This window comes from Podarcis melisellensis (assembly GCF_964234715.1).
Source record: "Podarcis melisellensis genome assembly, chromosome: 16".
NCBI classification, from domain to species: Eukaryota; Metazoa; Chordata; class Lepidosauria; order Squamata; family Lacertidae; genus Podarcis; species Podarcis melisellensis.
In genome coordinates, this window is record NC_138533.1 from 40288497 (window position 1) to 40305301 (window position 16805).

At 50.4% G+C, this 16805-nt stretch overlaps 2 protein-coding genes across 2 annotated transcripts; one reads left to right on the forward strand and one right to left on the reverse strand.

Annotated features, from left to right (window-relative positions):
* Positions 1–7196: 7196 nt before the first annotated feature.
* Positions 7197–8596, forward strand: XBP1 (X-box binding protein 1). The gene is made up of 5 exons (XM_081892844.1): positions 7197–7393; positions 7484–7580; positions 7669–7842; positions 7926–8119; positions 8381–8596. The coding sequence occupies exons 1-5, from the start codon at positions 7212–7214 to the stop codon at positions 8568–8570; spliced, it is 837 nt and encodes a 278-aa protein (XP_081748970.1). The 5' UTR covers positions 7197–7211; the 3' UTR covers positions 8571–8596.
* Positions 8597–11046: 2450 nt separating this feature from the next.
* Positions 11047–14773, reverse strand: CCDC117 (coiled-coil domain containing 117). The gene is made up of 4 exons (XM_081892918.1): positions 14720–14773; positions 14400–14612; positions 13815–13961; positions 11047–13520 (listed from the first exon to the last, which is right to left on the reverse strand). Exons 2-4 carry the CDS (start codon positions 14465–14467, stop codon positions 13268–13270), a joined length of 468 nt encoding a protein of 155 aa, XP_081749044.1. The 5' UTR covers positions 14468–14612; positions 14720–14773; the 3' UTR covers positions 11047–13267.
* Between the last annotated feature and the right edge of the window lie 2032 nt (positions 14774–16805).

Below are 16805 nucleotides of genomic sequence, written 5' to 3' on the forward strand. Positions count from 1 at the left end.
TACATGCCTTTACCTTCAGAGAGAATACCATTGTGGGGAAATTGTAAGGGGAAAAGGCCTTAGAGCAGAGGTCCTCAAAGGGTGTGTTGTGCCACACAAGCATGTCAGGAGAAGAAGCCAAGGGCGGCAGGAGGATTGAAGGCCAATTATGTGAACATTTCAGTACAGTACAGCATGGTACAGTACAGTATAGTATCAAATAATTTTACATACACACACACACACACACACACACACACACGAGTATCTACACCTCTCTTCAAGAACAGTGGCTATTCTTCTACAGTTCTCCACAACTGATGGTTGTGAACAGGGATTTCCAACTTTGACAAATATGAAAGGTCAAAGAAAAGCTTATTTGTGTTGATGAAGAGAGGAGAGTTTGTCTCAAATTAGACCTGATATAAATAAGATTGCCCGGCAAAAGCAAGCCCACACCTTAAAGTACATATTTAAGAGGCTCATTTATAATTATATTTTGGAAATGATTCATGATTTTCTCTAGCTGTATTGTTTATAATTTCTGGGTGTCCCACAATCATATAATAAAGTAGCTGCGTTCCATGTTATAAATCACACACTGCTGGGAGATGTTTCTTTTTGTTTTCCAATGCAATTTTACCAATACACAATTTGGTGTCGTGTGCACAAAGTTTTATTCTGAATGCGTGGCCCAGAGAAAAAAGTTTGAGAACTACTGCCCTAGAAAGACTGAAAAGGGCTCTTGGTGTTGCCTATATTGCCTGCTCAAATCCCACAGAAATATCAATTCAGACTGCTGAAAATTATTTTTACAAACGAAACTTTCTTGTTCCCATTTGTGCTGGTGTACATAGAAGGGATTCAGTATTCAAAAGTGTTTTGATACAAGGCCATTGGAGAGGAGGTCGGAGGGGGAAAGGGATCTTGGGCAGAGGCGGATTTCAGTTGCACTGGGTGTAGCACCTTGCAGGGACTGTTGTGGGCACCACAACTATTATTTAGAATGGAGTTTGAGAGGCAGAGGGGCACCAAATTTTGTTGTCACACAGGCTGCTGCTGAAATTTTAGACCCCAAGGTCTCCCACTATCTTGGGGTTGTGGTAGACAGCTGCATACGACCAGCATATCTCTGAATACTTGCACTGCAGAACAGCAGCAGCAGAATACTAGGGCAGCCATGGGCTGCTTGTGGGCTTCCCTTAGGGGTGTGGTTGGCTACCACTGTGACAGACAGATGCTGGATTAGAAGCTAGTCCCTTGCTTTAAGTCAGCGGGGCTTCATGTTTTCTTTCATTTAACCAGATGCCTCAGGGAAGCCCACGGACAGGACAGCAGTGCCTGCTGTTCTTATGATGCAGGGGCTGAGGATTTCCTACATGCAAACAAGGAGGGATGTTCCCAGCTGGTTCAGGGAAACCTCTAAGCATCTCCTCAGATAACTGGCAGCGACTGTTCCCTCCCTGATGTGCATAAGGGCAAAACCTGCCATGTGGGCCAGGACTTCTCAGAAAAGCACATGCCAGCTGCTCTCAGTGCTGGGAAAAGGGCTGCTGCTGGGAATGCAAGTGGCAGAACCGCCCACACAGCCTCACTGCTGCTGCCGCCGCCACCTGCCGCATAAGTGTCCTAAAGGGCACCCTGGGGGTCCATAGGGCCAGGCCTAAGGCAGTGCCAGGCTTAGCTCATCCCTGCCTCTCCAGCCCCTTGCCGCCACTGCTGCCAGTTCTCTGGATTCATAGGCTGGAGGCAAAGCCACTTCCCCCTTTTTATTTAGTACTTCCATATTATGCTGTGCTATTGTTCTTCTTGTGTTTTCTTTTTTATTGCAAGCTGCTCTGCTTCTTATGTTAATGAGATAAGAACAATATACCTCGGGTTACATAGGCTTCAGGTTACAGACTCCGCTAACCCAGAAATAGTGCTTCAGGTTAAGAACTTTGCTTCAGGATGAGAACAGAAATCATGTTCCGGCGGCACGTCAGCAGCAGGAGGCCCCATTAGCTAAAGTGGTGCTTCAGGTTAAGAACAGTTTCAGGTTAAGTACGGACCTCCGGAACGAATTAAGTACTTAACCTGAGGTACCACTGTAAAGCCAACCTGAACCCCAGGAGGCTGCTGCTGTGCTCCAGGGCATGGACTACCAGCTGGCTTGGGTTTGTGGCTGCCCACGGCTGATCTTTGAAGGTAGAGGAAGCCAAGGACGAGACTGGCAGTGTTGGGTGCCATGCTACTCACATCCCAGCACAAGAAAGGCTCAAGGCAGGGCTCACCTTTGCCTTCTCCCTTTACATAATATAATTCCCCTGGGCATTCGCAAAGAGTCTTTCCCTCAAAAGCCTCAGTCAGACATTGTGGAATTCAGGTGGGTGGCGGAGAAACAGTCTTCTTTGGCTTCCAATGCTCTAGTTTTGGAAGTTATGCTGTAGAGTTGAGAACAGCCGCATGACTGGCTTGGCAACAGTCTGCTCAGAAAAAGAGTGGCAAAAGTAGCCCACTCAAGCCCATGGGTCCATATGCCAATGAAATCTCCCAAAGACCTGCGTGGAGCTAGACCCTGAAAAGGCGCCTAGGCCTGATTGCTCCAACGAGAGGACCATCTGCCTGCCTCCCCTGGGCTGGGGAGGTAGCTCAGTTGCTTCAAGGCAAGCATAAGAAAGGCAGGCAGGCTTTGGATCAGCAAGTGGCTTTTGTTTGTTCTCCACCCCAGCTCTTCCCTCAACAAGAGAGAGGTGAGCAGCACCCGGACTTCACAGGTAGTTACAGGAAGGAATTCCTGCTCCAAACCAGGATATGCAAATAAGCAGCAGCTTACGGGAAGGGAGACTGCCAAGATCTGTAAGGCAGTTTCCCATGATAGCCGGTTCAACCAGCTGCCTTTGGAGCACAGCCAGCCTGAGGCAGCAGAGGAGGAGTGCCCGTCAGCTCAGACCCTCAGCCTTCTTCCCCAGAGGCCTGATAGACACAAAATGGCCAAATCGGAATGGCCAAATCTAATGCACCTCTGAGGCTAGAAAGAAAGAAGGCAGTTTCCTTCAATAACTGATAGCAGTAGCAACCCTATTTAAGGAGTATAATGGTAGCAATGTTGGCATGGTGGAGATGCTCCTAGTATAGTGGTACCTCAGGTTATAAACACTTCGGGTTACAGACTCCACTAACCTGGAAGTAGTACCTCGGGTTACGAACTTTACATCAGGATGAGAACAGAAATTGTGTGCCACTGGAACAACGGCAGCAGGAGGTCCCATTAGCTAAAGTGGTACCTCAGGTTAAGAAGAGTTTCAGGTTAAGAACGGGCCTCCAGAACGAATTAAGTTTGCAAGAGGTACCACTGTACTGGAAAATGGGAAGTGACCCTTAATGGAATAAGCAGCTCATCACTGATTTTTTACATCCTTCACAGAAGTGCCTGATGCAGTTCAGACATGGCAGTAGCATTGCGGAGTTTTTTTGCTACAAACCGTGAAGAAGATGAGGCTGGCTCCACCACAGAGAGAAGACTTGACTATTGGCGGGGGACTCTAGGGCAGCAGTGGGCCAGTCCTTCAGCAGGGGCAGGAAGGAGCATTCCTGTCCAAAATGCTCAAGGGCAGGCGCACACAGCTGACTGCTGTGAGGTCCTTTCTGGATGTGACCTGCCTGGTGGGCGCTTCCTGTGAAGAGGGAAAGCTGAACTCTGAAAAATAGGCCTTCCCTGGCAATTGCTACTCCAAGGGCTTGCCAAGAAACTATTCCCTTTGGGACATGTGGCCAGGCTCCCAATGACTACTATTTCCAAGACTTGACTTTCTGCAGCCCAGGAAGAATCCTGATGCAAGCTGTGTCTCAGACACAGGATGCTAATGACTCTGCAACATACTGTGGAAGGGAGGGAGCGGTCCAGGCTGAACTGAGTCTCTTCTTACTGAAATTGTCACTCAGTTTTGTTATGTTTTTAAATGTGCCCAGTTTCTTTTGGCTAGCAGCTGCTGAAAACCTATGGGATTGTGGCTGCTCACTTATTAGGCGCTTCACACTCAAATGCTCCCAGGAGGATCCATATTTGCTTTGGTGGGTACTGTCCCGTCATCGACACATCTAGACAGCCAGTTTATTGAGCATTCCATCTGATTTTCTTGCACAAAGTTTGTGGGGAGATTATATCACAATATAGGCTGTTTATTGAGCACTCATTCCAAGTTGTCTGTGAGGAAGTTATATGGTGATGCCACAACAAGTAGTCATTATTCCACACTGTCCAGGGATCACTTTACGTATTGCAAAGAAGGCTGATTTTGTTGTGCAAGAGTAACCTGAATTTGCCGGCATTCAGTTGAATCCCACCCACAAAACAGAAACTCATTTGAAATGCCACCATAGGAGCTGGTGGCTGCATCTGCCTTTATGCCTTACAAAGGTAGGGAAAGGTATGTTGGGGGGCAGGCTGGGAAAGGGGCACACATGGCGCAGGAAGGTAGTGACTGTGCCATGTGCCAGCCCCTCCTCCAACCTGGGGAATTGCAGTTGTCCTTTCAGCCAGCCCCCCATGTGCATAAGTGAAATCACATAAAATGGGGAGCTCCATCTAAAAAGCCACTAAATGTCTTTTTTTTTTACTACTGTCCAGCTCTCTCTTCTGCTCTCTCCAATCCAGATCAAAATATCTAGAGTTGAAGCTCTAGGGTCGGCAGAAGGCCAGAGGATTCACGGGAAAATGGCGGCGGCTGCTGCTGCACTACCCTACAAGTCAGCTGTTAGGTGGGGGAGGAGAGGGCTGAGCAGCCTCGTCAAAGCCCTGCTGCACCTCCGGTCTCTTCTGGGCTTTCTCCAGCCTCACTGACATCCTCTTCGGGCTCTGGGGAGGGTCTCTTTGCGACCCATGAGGAATCTCTCTTCCGCCATTTCCTGGTATGATTCTATTTATTTATTATTTCCCAGCACCATCTGTATACATGGTCATGCACAAGCAGAATGCACACATGTCGGGTGTGTGCCTGTATTATGTTGTGAATCGTCCTGTGATCTTCAGATGAAGGGTGGTATACAAATGTAATAAATAAAATTAAAAAATAAATCCAATGGCTATGCTTGGAGAAATTTTAAATGCTTTACTTGCCCTGTTTCATGAGCAACTAAAAAAGGGGGGGACAGCTCCTCTGAGTGTCATCTTCTTGCTTAGTTCCCCTCCCAGAAAACCTAGACCTAATCTGGAGAGAAAATGCTTCTTTCTTCCCTTCTCTCCACACTTAAGTGAAATCCTCATCCTGTCTCTCCGCTTCCTTTGCTAATTCACTTCCCCTAGATATTGTTTTTCTCCTTTAAAGTCTGTTTATCCCACTCTTCATTGCAATTAGAGAGTCAGTCATTGCTCTCAAGCTTACTATCTAAGTCAGTGGTTCTCAAACTTTTTTCTCAAAAATTTGCTCATGTCACACCAAATCTTTTTATTGGAAAAACCTACAAGTAGCAGTGATTGATTTGTAAAGTAGAACACAACTACTTTATATGACCATGGGACAGCCAGAAAGTACAAAACAATGTGGCTACATAAGACCATGAATCATTCCCAAAATATAATTATAAATGAGCCCCTTACCTATGTGCCTTAAATATGTATACAAACTCAATGAGAGGTGTGAGCTTGCTTTTGCTGGAAAATCTCATTTATATTACCGGTAGGTATAATTTGAGACAAACTCTGATCCCTTCATAAACACAAAGAAGCCATTCTCTTTTCTGATCTTTCGTATGTATCAGAACTGAAAATCCCCGTTCATGCTGTGTCGTGGAGAGACTGTAGAAGAATAGTCAGTGGTCTTGAACAGAGGTATGGATACTGTTTCTGGTTGTATATCAAAAAAAGAGTCCAGTGACATTTTCAAGGTGCAATCATTGGAAATGGATGTCATTGCCTCATCCTGAACAGCTGCGATTTGCAAAGGAGTCTATAAGCCAGTCAAAATTTTATGTGGACAATGATGCAAAGTACTAAATCCTTCCTACCATGTTGCAAGATGTTCCTGTAGGAGGCTGTTCAGTTCACTGATTGCTTGCCATCCTCTCCTGCCACAGCAGTGCGGAGTGCCATACCCTCCGGGAACCACCGATCCAAGTCATGATACATAGTTGTCACTAGGTGACAGCTGAAGGAGAGCCAAAGATCTTGGAGAACAAGTTGAAGGAGAGCCAAAGACAATTGCTAGCCCCTCAAGGGAGCTGGTGGAAAAGCCTCACTTGATTTTCTCCTTTGCTACCTTCCATCTGTTTCTGGCTTAATCCAGCCACCCCACTGAGCTCTGCCTACTGCAACCAGTCCCTGTCGCCATCCCTGCCCCTCCCTGTGAGAGGGGTGCGTGGCAGAGTAGCTGTTGTGGCATGCTGAAGAAGGGCACAGCGCCCCCTCTGCAGTCTGCAGAACTGGATGCCAGGAGGGCCAGGAAGAGGGGCAAGGGTGCTTTTCTCTCCACAAAGCATAGGGAGAGCGTCCTTTGCAAAGGTCTGGCCCCACCTGAACTTCAGGAGCGCTGCCCATCTGCACAAGGCCTGGCCCAGGCTCACTGCTGCCTCAGAATGGCTTCTCCCAGGAGAAGGGACGGAGCAACTCCTGTGTGAAGGACGCCGCCAGCATCGGGGACTGTTTACTCTAGAGCCAAGAGGAGTAACAGGGACATGAGGGACCGTGCAAAATGTTCCCTAACCCTGGAAGCTGGAAGGGGGGCGACCGGGGAAGCGAAGCTCTCCTGCCTGGTCGGACCACCAAGCGCCTCCGCGGGAGCCCCAGGCTCCGGGGCCAGAGGCAGCGAAGGCTGCGAGCGAGCCTCTTCGGCCTGGGCGAGGGAGCCCGCGGCGGCCTCCTCCCGCCGCTCCGGCCCCGCCGTCGCCCTCGTGCGGGCGCCTCGGGGCAGAGCCCAGCGAGCGGCGCGGACAGAAGCGGCTGCGCAGGAGACGTCCGCCCTCTGCGTTGCTTCTGCGGCTGCGCGGCGAGGGCGGCCAACGTGGCGCTGGTTGGGGGGGAAGGGCGAGAAGAGGGAGCATGCGCAGCGCGGGCAGTTCCTCCGGCTGACGCAACCGCCAGCTGACCAATGAGCGCTCTCCCTGCGGCGGTGTCGCCGCACGCTGACCAATGAGCGCGAGCCACGACGTTAGCTACGCGGAAGGGTCTGTTGGCGAGCCAGTCCGCCGGAGCGAGAGCGACCCGAGAGGAGCCGCCGCGCCGAGAGGAGGAACGAGCCGCCGCCGCCGCCGCCGCCATGGTCCCCCTGCCGGTCCCCGCAAGCGGGCCTCCGCCTCCCCACGCGCGGCTGCTGCTCTTGCCGGCGGCCGCCGCCTCCTCGGCAGCCGCGCCGCCCGCTCCCGGCGCGGCCTTGTCTCCGCCGCCGCGCAAGAGGCAGCGCCTGGCGCACCTCAGCCCCGAGGAGAAGGCGCTGCGCCGGTGAGGGGAGCGGGGAAGGCGGGCGGGCGGGCGGGAAGGGGGCTCCGGAAAGGGGCCTGGCCGCTGACAGCCTGCCGCCTCTCTCCGCAGGAAGCTGAAGAACCGCGTGGCGGCGCAGAGCGCGCGGGACCGCAAGAAGGCGCGCATGGGCGAGCTGGAGCGGCAGGCCGTCGAGCTGGAGGCGGAGGTAGGTGGGCCGCGGAGGGCAGCGCGGGCCGGAGAGGGCTCCCGGGGCCGCATCCCGCCGCTCAGCGCCGCCTCTCTCCTCCCCGCAGAACCAGAAGCTGCTGGCCGAGAATCAGGCGCTTCGCGAGCGGACGCACAGTCTGGCGCGGGAGAACCGGGAGCTGCGCCTGCGCCTCGGGCTCCCCGCTCTGGAGGCGGCGGCGGCGGCGGCACCGCCCGCGGGAGCAGAAGGAGGGGCAGCACCGACGGCAGTAGCGCTCAAGGTAAGAGAGCAGCTCCAGGAGGCCCCACCTGTCTCCCTGAACTCGAGCGCTCACCTGAGTCTCTCTCTCCTTCCCCCTCAAAGGTGGAGATGCTGGAAGAAGATGAGGGGGAGCAGCCCGAGAGGGGCAGCACCACTGGGGCAACGGCCGGGTCCGCTGAGTCTGCAGCACTTAGACTACGTGTTCCTCTGCAGCAGGGACAGGCCCAGCAGCCGCTCGCCTTGCTGGTGGTGGCCTCCACTTGGATCCAGACAACTCTGATTCTTCAGATTCTGAGGTGAGTTCTCTTGCAACCCTTTCTGGCCTGCTGTGCACAAATGCAGATGGAACATGGACCCCTTTGGCTTCCTAGAGCACAGCTCAGACTGGGCTTCATCCCACAAAGAACGGCCTTGATTTCCTCACATTCTCACAGCAACGGCTAGCCACCTTACTTTCACCAACAGGTTAGGCAGGTTGTTAGGAGCTGGGGAGCTGACTGGGACATCTTGGAATGGGATGCTTTTTGTGCTAATGAGAGGACTTATTCCTTTTGCAGTCTGATCTCCTCTTGGGCATTCTGGACAGCTTGGATCCAGACTTGTTCCTGCACTATGGAGGAAGTGCAGAACCAGCCTGTGTGGAGAAGTTGCACCAAGAAGCGAGTGGAGAAGCAGATTCCTTACCAGCCTCCCCCAGTTCCTCTCTGGGGTCCACAACACCCAAGCTGGAGGCCATTAATGAACTGATACGGTTTGACCATGAGTATACCAAACCCTTCTTCCTGGAGATTGTGGCGGAGGGGGAGGGCCAAGCCAATATGCTAGTGAGAATAGAGGAAGTTGTTCCTCCCTCCTCTGAAAGCGTTCCCCTGGAATACCCCATCTCTGTCAAGGAGGAGCCTGTCAATGTTCTCTTACCTGAGCTGGGCGTCTCCCACCTGCTCACCTCAGACCAGAAGCCTCAGCTCACCCCATGTCTGCTAGATGCTTCCAGTGATTCAGGTTACGAGGGCTCCCCTTCCCCTTTCAGTGACCTGTCCTCCCCATTGGACGCAGAGTATGGCTGGGAGGAGGCCTTTGCCAATGAACTTTTCCCGCAGCTGATCAGTGTGTAAAAGAGTCTCTGACTCCCCCCAGTGAGCCCCTGCCCTCACAGCCAAAAGGAGAGCAGGGCTACTTATAAAGAACATTCCTCTTGAAAGTGTTTCAGCAGAACCTTAAGTATTGTTCTCATTTGTATGTTTTATCTACCCAACATTTGCCTAATGCAGAGATGAGGCGATCTAAGAAATTGACATTTTACAGGGTTTGAAGTGGGCACCTGTGCTCTTTGAGTAAGACATTGCCCTATGAGGGGTGGGTGGGTTTTCCCCTTTCATTTATGTAAATAATGGGGCAATTTGGGATAGAAATCTTTTGTAAAACAAAAAAATGTAATAATTATTTTTCCTCTGCTGCATATTTAAACAATTATCTGCAATTAAAAAAATGGAAGTGATTTCTTGCCTGCCTTCCCCACCCTATTAAACGTGTAAAATACTTTTCCTATAGACAGTATTGCACAATTGCTGGCAATAAGGTGGTTTAGGGTTTGAAGAAAGATTATTATTATTTGGGCAGTCAGAACAGAAAGTATGGCATTCACATTAAGATGGCATTCACATTAAGATCTTGAAAGGAACAAGGTATCAAAATCCGAACGTACTCTGTGCGGGGTTGCACTTCCATTTTGAGTTCACCCGACCTGGGCTTCCCTTACTCGGTGCCAGCGCCGGACACTGGCGACACCCGGAAGCGGTGAGGGGATGGCTGATACTGCAGTGACAAAGGCAGCAGAGGAACTCAGCACCAGGGTGGGGGCGACGGCAGCACCGACCGCAGCAACAGCCCTGCACACTCGTTCCTTCAATGGCAATATACTTGGTAGTAAATTGCAGCCTGGTCTATTGCTGTCATTTTGTGGATCAATGGTCTCGTCAGATAGTAAAATTCATGTTAAATTGCTGTTTTAGGGATTGTTTTTAATTGTCTGGACCGGATTACAGTCATACCTCATGTTACATCCACTTCATGTTACATCCCGCAGCAACCTGGAAGCACCAGAAAGGGTTGCTTCCGGGTTTCGCCACTCGCACACGGGCAGACGTGCAAAATGACGTCATGCGAAGTGGCGAATTGCAACCCGTGCGTGTGCAGATGCGCCGCTGTGGGTTGTGTTCCTTTCATGTTGTGAACAGGCCTCCAGGACGGATCCCGTTCATATCCAGAGGTACCACTGTAATCCATTTTGCATTACTGGACACTTTGGTTTTGGAACAGACTTCCGGAATGGATTCAGTTAAGAACCAAAGTACCACTGTACTATTAAATGCTGTGAAACTGCTTTTGATCCAGACCAGGAAGCAAGAAAATAGGCCCACCTCTGATTTGGAGGAGGGCTTAGTAAACTGGACAAAAACTTCTGGCTGATAAAAATAGCAGTTGCATGAAAGCAGCAGCTGTGAAAGCCCCAAAACTCCCCATATTGTTCTGAGAGAGCTGAGCAGAAGCGGTGTACATCTCATAACAGCGGAACTTGATGTCACCCATCTGACTGGGTTGCCCCAGCAATCCTGTTAGACAAGGAGCAGGCAGGCACAAAACAGGTCCATGTTATGTAATGAGGCACAGTACATGGTGCCTTTCCATCAGCTCTTGTATTGACCTGCAGTTTCATTTCAGCTGACACAGAAGTCACAACACTTTGAGGGATCATAGGCTAAAAACTGCACATGACTCAAAATCCAAGGGTGCCACTAGAAGTTGTAGGGGGAGAGCCAGATAAAGTTACCAAAACACTGAAAGTGCAATGTGGTAATGTGTCCCTCAAGGCAGTGTTTTTTTTGGGGGGGGGGTCGCATTTAGGCCGCTGTTAGTGCTTGAGATGCAAGACACCTGCTCCACCTTATACAGCAACTGCAGGTGCTTTTATTGCTTTAGCGAATGTCACTTGCTGATTTGCAACACAGCTTGTTCAGGGAGATGGTTTGATCACTTCAGTAGGTTGCGAGTGCTCGGTGGTGTATATTTTTCAGGGCCTTCTGGAGGGGCAAAGGCTGAACTATAAAGTCCAAAGGAGCTTTTCATGGCAGCTAGCTAACGCAGCATCACCAGTGGCCAGTAGAAACTTGCAACTATTCCACCACCTCTTCAGTGGTCAAAACAGCAAGACCATCCCACAGCATACTACAAACGTTAAAAAAGTTTATTGACATACAAATTGGTCCAACCAAAGACAGACCACAATCCAATGTTGCTTATTTCAAACGGATGGACCAGCACACACACTCGGAGAACTCCCCCTCTGAGCTATACTTGTGTGGCACTGTCTTCCTGTGGGGAAGCCGAGACAGGTCTCAATGACAAAAATGAATTGGAAAATAAATTAAAGTGATCTATTTACTTCTGGAATCAGAAGAATTCCCCTTCTCTCACCAGTATTTGTCGGATAAGCAGCCTCATAACCAACATGCTTACATAAGCTGTCCTGCCAGGCTTAGCTCACCTTGAGAGACTAGATAATCAAGTCTTTGTCCGCTCCCTGAAAAGCTCAGCATGTGTTCCAGCTTAGCCGCATGGCTCTAACAAACCTCCCTTGAGTTCCTATACCAATAATTTAGGAACTTTCACCACTTTGCCAAGTTCTACAGCCTGTGCAACTTTCTGAGTGCTGTTGCTGTACGGAAAAGCACATGAATCTGACCTTTGGAGAGTTTTAGACAATTTTAAGCTTACCAAATGTGTTGTCCTTTAGAATACACAAGGGCATATTCTAAAGGTCTGTATTCCCACACTTTGCTTGTGTCCTCACCATGGAGTGTTTGCCCCAAACTTGGATCCTGGCATTCAGGAATTCTTTCTTTATATACCTATTTTATCCTTCCACCAACAGAAGTAGTCTTCATTAAACAGCATTTAGCCAGCATGAATGGTAACTGCAACATCTGAAAAAGAACCACCACTCACTCCTTCTGACATGTGGGCCAATGGAAAACCCAATGCCAGAGCCAGACATTTGCCTTCACCATCTTCTCACATCAGCTGTGGAGGCCCTTCCACATGCTACCAGAGTGGGAACCAGCAGATTCTAACCGCTTTGTGTCCTTCCCTCCATCCTCTGAAACTTGGGCAGTTTAAAAGCCGCTTCTGCTTGCATGTAGAGGACTACCAGAAAGGAAAATAACAATGGGATAAATGCTTTTCTCATACTTCTTTGGCCCACCAGTTGTTGCCAGGCTACACCACCAATCTCTTGACCACTAGCCCTGCTGGCTGCAGATGACAGTTTAGTCTTAACAAGATTGGAGAGTGGGGGTGGATGCACAGGGTTTCCACTCTGAATTAAGATGTAACTGTTTAGGTACAATTGTTCTAACGTTTTGAAGAAGACAAGGAGTGTGGGCAGGGAGGATTAATAATACTAAAAAACACCAACAAAAAGGACATATACATAAAGTCAAGTGACCATCCAGGAAATGAAGCAAGAACAGGGGAAAATGAGTGTGGTTTTAAGGATGTCAAAAGGATGTTTTGCTGATGTTGCCCTTCCTGGTAATTCTAGATTTATGAAAGGACCATTTTGTAGCTTCCTGGCAGCCAGGAAATGGCTTTTCTGAATAAAGACACGAGGTATCGTTCCAGAGGAAAGCAACTTTGTGTTCTATGGCATTCAGAGTTGTCACTGGAGGACTGGCAGCACCAGCCATGGCTCAGATTCAGGCACAAGGTGAAATGAACGTTAAAGCTGCTGTTTTGGGCAGGCTGATACTTGTATGACATTGGTTTTGGGAATGGTTGGCCCAAAGCCATCAACTGTGTCCTGACTCCCTCAACCCAATGGAGCAATCTTTGGGATGAAGGGGAGAGTAAGCAGGAGTCAGCCAACAGAAATGGCTCTTGACTCTGTGGCTTGGCCTCTATCCCGCCCCACCTCTTGACAATTTCTAGGCCACACTTGAGCCGGCAAGGATGCCTGCAAGGTGCCCTTTCCTCACAGCAACACTTAAGCCACACGGCTCAAGGAGCAGCAGTGAAAGCGAACGCAGGCAACCAAACACTCAAGATTGAGACTCTCCTTTTAAAGCAGGTGAAAATCCTCCACTGAAGTTCCAAACAGAACAACACTTGTAACTCAGTGCGCATAGAGGGTGGTCTGAGCCAAAACTACACTGTCAGCTCCTGACTTTTACTCCATGAAAAGGGAAGAAAAAAGTCACACCCAAAAGGAAAAATATGAACCCTACCCATCACGTTTCTTTAAAAGGACTCTGAAAGCGTCTTCTGCTCCATGTTCCAGACATGTTACTATTCCACCCTAGACTCTTTATGGTCCTCACAGTCCCCTCCCCCGAAAAGTCCAGTCTCAGCATGTCTGGAGAACTCTGCCTCAGCCCCTTCTTCTTTGCCTACAACTCCATCTCTTCGTCTGCACCTGCAGGGCGCCCCAGGGGGCCATAGAGGTCCGAAGGCATCTCCTCTTGCTGAGGCTGCTCAGGAAACTCTGCCGTCTGTGGGCAAAAGGCATCTTCCTGGGCTGCTGGCTTCGTGGGGCATCTTCCTGTGATCAGTGGCTTGAAGTTTTTCACAGAAACAGGCGTCCTTTCAGTGAGGAACTCTGGGAGAGGCTTCCAAAGCACCAGCTCCATGGAGGGGCGGCTCCTGCATGGATGACAGCACATGAATCACAACAGAGAATCCTGTTGCATCAACCCCTAGCCAAAGCCCTGCAGTGTTACTGCTGCTCTGGAGTTCATCCCCACAGTTGCCTATTTTTGGTCCCTTCAACAATCCCCTCCTCAAGCCAAGCAGGAAGATCCTGTCCCAGCCTGCCTTGCTATGGCCCCGGGGGGCAGGGTGTGTGTGAGACTGGCAAATGCATTGTTAGTTCAGTGGACTGTGCGGCCCCCTCCCAAGCACCACCATGAGCCAGGCTTTGCTCTGGCAGCTCCTTACATGGACTCAATCATTTGCCTTGTCAGGTCTCCCTCGTAATCCCTCTTCAGTCCTGTTTTCAGGGTGTCAGAAAGAACCAAGGTAGGAAGGGTGCAGACACCCCCTGCCGGAAGGGCGCTCTCATCTTCTTCATCCTCGTCAATTATTCTAGCAACAGAAAGGCAGGGATATGATTTTTTTTCTTTCAAATATAAAGCTGTATAGAAATGAAATGAAAAAATAATAATGATGTCACCACAAAAAAAGAAAAAGCAGCTAGACATTCCGTTGCGGCAACTGCAAATTTAAGGTGCTGCTTGGCAATTAGCTTATACTTCAAAGTTTCCAACGCTGCTGTGAAGGCAACATTGGAAGTGTTTGGGCAATTTCTGATGGAATCATTGATGGGTGGGGGGAGGAGAAGATGAGGTCTATCAATCTCACCTATTCACCTCTGCACCTACTCACTTTCAGCCAAAGTAGAGAAAATACCAGTGCGAAAACAAAAAACAAGCAAACACCAGGCCAGCAGCAGCAAATCCAGTCCAGGGGGTTGCAAAAGGAGGCACCTTCCCCCCTCCTGAGCTGAAGTGTCCCGGCCCCTACCTGTCCTCGATCTCCTGCAGCTTCCTGCGGGCCGCCTCGCACTGCAGCTCCCCCGCCGACTGCTCCATCTCTTCCCAGGGAACGTCCAGCGGACCAGGCAGGTGGCTCTGGCCCTGCGGAGAGAGTCCCGGGCCGCACGGCTGGCCCGTGACAAGCAGCCACTCTCCCAAGGCAGGCACCGCCTCCGCCAGCCTCTTCTTGGCCTCCGGGCAGCTGGCGAAGGAATGGCGCAGCTTAGACGGGGCTCCGCGGCGGCCGAAGCTCCCGGGGGCCGCTCCCCGCCGCGCCCCCTCCCCACTTCCCCGCCGGCTGGCGCTTACCCGTCGGGCTCCCCGTCCAGGCGGCGCTTCTGGCTGCGGCGGCGCAGGGCGGGCGGCCTGCGGGGGAGAGAAGGCTGCGCTCAGCGGGAGCCGCCAGGGCGCCCAGGTCCGGACCACCCCGCCCGCCCCCCGCCCGCCCCCCGCCCGCCGCCTACCGTGCGCGGATCCTGTGCGGCGGCGGCGGCGCGCAGAGGCCGGCCCGGCGGGCCCCCAGCCCCTCCATGGCGCTCCCCGCCGCCAGCAGGCCGGGCAGGAGCTGGGCCGGCGGGGGCGCGGCTCCTCCCCCCGGAAAGGCCCCCTGCAGGGCCGCCATGGCGCGCCGGGCGGGGAGCGCAGGCAGGCGCGGGTTCGCGCGGGGCCTGCTCGTCCTCTGAGGGGCCGCCCGCGCTTCCGCTTCCGCTCCCGGAGGACGCCGGGAATGGCAGGCGGCGGCGGCGGCGGCGCCCTGGGCATGCCGGGAGCGGTAGTTCCGTCGGGGAGGCGGGGCGCCGCCCTTCCGGAAGCCCCTTCCGCCCGGCCGCCTCCTTGCGGGGCTCCCCTCCTGCCCTCGGCTCCGGGAAGCGGGGCAGCCGGAAACGTCAGTAAGAAACACACGACCCATTCCCCCCCCTTTCCCTGTTTAAGCGCCGCCGGGAGACGAAGGGATCGCGGGGCGTCTCTTATTTTGACGGCTGCTTGCGAGGCAGCGCCCCCTAACGAGGACCCCCGGTACTGCAGGTGTAAACCAGGCCTCCTCGCCGAGGAACCCCGCGGAGTCAGGGAAAGTGGGGAACTGACTTGCAACATTGTATCCAGCCTTGTTACTTTTTACCCAGTAGAGCCGTGATCTCATTTTCTACAGTAAAAAAAATTCAATATAAAATCACATCTGTGATGGATTTTCATCATTCCTTTTTTTTGAATTAATATTTATTAAAATGTTAAAGGTTACAGAAAGAAAAAACAAAAAAACACCATTTTAAACAAAAACAATACAACACATCACAATAAAGAAAAAAAACAGAAATGAGAAAAAGAAAGAAAAAACTAGAAAAAATAAAATCCATTAAAAAAGCAAAAAATAAGAATACAGCGCATCTTCCCATAACTTATCTTTCATTAGCTTATTTCCTTGACCTCCTCACACCTCCCTTTTTTGTATTCAAATTCAATTATCTGTTTCAGCAAATCCTTTCCATCTTTTCAAATTTTTATCCTGTGATTTATCTTAGTATAGTGTATCTTTACTTTCCCTCCTTTCACCAATTAACAGTTTTTCTCAAATCCTTTATAACATTTCTGCTAAAGCCACATAACACCATTCCAACATCCTACTAACATTCATTAATTTTGCAATGTTTCTGTAAATAGTCTTTAAATTTCTTCCAATCTTCCTCCACCAACTCTTCTCCCTGGTCTCAGATTCTGCCAGTCATTTCCGCCAGTTCCCTGTAGTCCATCACCTTCATCTGCCATTCCTCCCAGTCAGCCATCATAATGTTATGTCCAACATCTTGTGCCCATTTAATCATAGCAGATTTCATGGTTTCATCCTGAGTATTCCATTTCAACAGCAAGTTATACATTTTTGACAGATTCTTAATTTTAGAATCTAGCAGTTGTGTTTCCAATTTTGATTTTTCCACCTGGAAATCAATTTTTTTGTCCAGATTATATGCCTCCATTATCTGGTAATAATGAAGCCAATCTCACACTCTATTTTTTAATTTTTCAAAACTCTGCAGTTTTAATCTGTCTCCCTCTTGTTCCAAAATTTCCCAATATTTCGGCTATTTGGCCTCCATATTGAGCTTTTTCTGAGCCTTCGCTTCCATTGGTGACAACCACCTTGGGGTTTTATTTTCAAGCAAGTCCTTATATCTTATCCAGACATTGAACAGAGCTTTTCTGACAATATGGTTTTTTAACGCTTTATGTGCTTTAATCTTGTCGTACCACAGATATGCATGCCACCCAAATACATTGTTAAAACCTTCTAAATCCAGCACGTCAGTGTTTTCAAGAAGCATCCATTCTTTCAGCCAACAAAAAGCGGCTGATTCATAATAAAGTTTTAAGTCTGGCAGGGCGAATCCACCTCTTTCTT

Excerpts from the sequence above, each read along its gene's own strand:
- XBP1 (XM_081892844.1), top strand. The coding sequence starts at position 7,212 with ATGGTCCCCCTGCCGGTCCCCGCAAGCGGGCCTCCGCCTCCCCACGCG. Across the intron at positions 7,394-7,483 it reads GAGGAGAAGGCGCTGCGCCG|GAAGCTGAAGAACCGCGTGG; the intron begins GTGAGGGGAGCG and ends CTCTCTCCGCAG. Across the intron at positions 8,120-8,380 it reads CTGATTCTTCAGATTCTGAG|TCTGATCTCCTCTTGGGCAT; the intron begins GTGAGTTCTCTT and ends TTCCTTTTGCAG.
- CCDC117 (XM_081892918.1), bottom strand. The coding sequence starts at position 14,467 with ATGGAGCAGTCGGCGGGGGAGCTGCAGTGCGAGGCGGCCCGCAGGAAG. Across the intron at positions 13,962-14,399 it reads CTGCAGGAGATCGAGGACAG|AATAATTGACGAGGATGAAG; the intron begins GTAGGGGCCGGG and ends TTCTGTTGCTAG. Across the intron at positions 13,521-13,814 it reads AGGCAAATGATTGAGTCCAT|GAGCCGCCCCTCCATGGAGC; the intron begins GTAAGGAGCTGC and ends TCATCCATGCAG.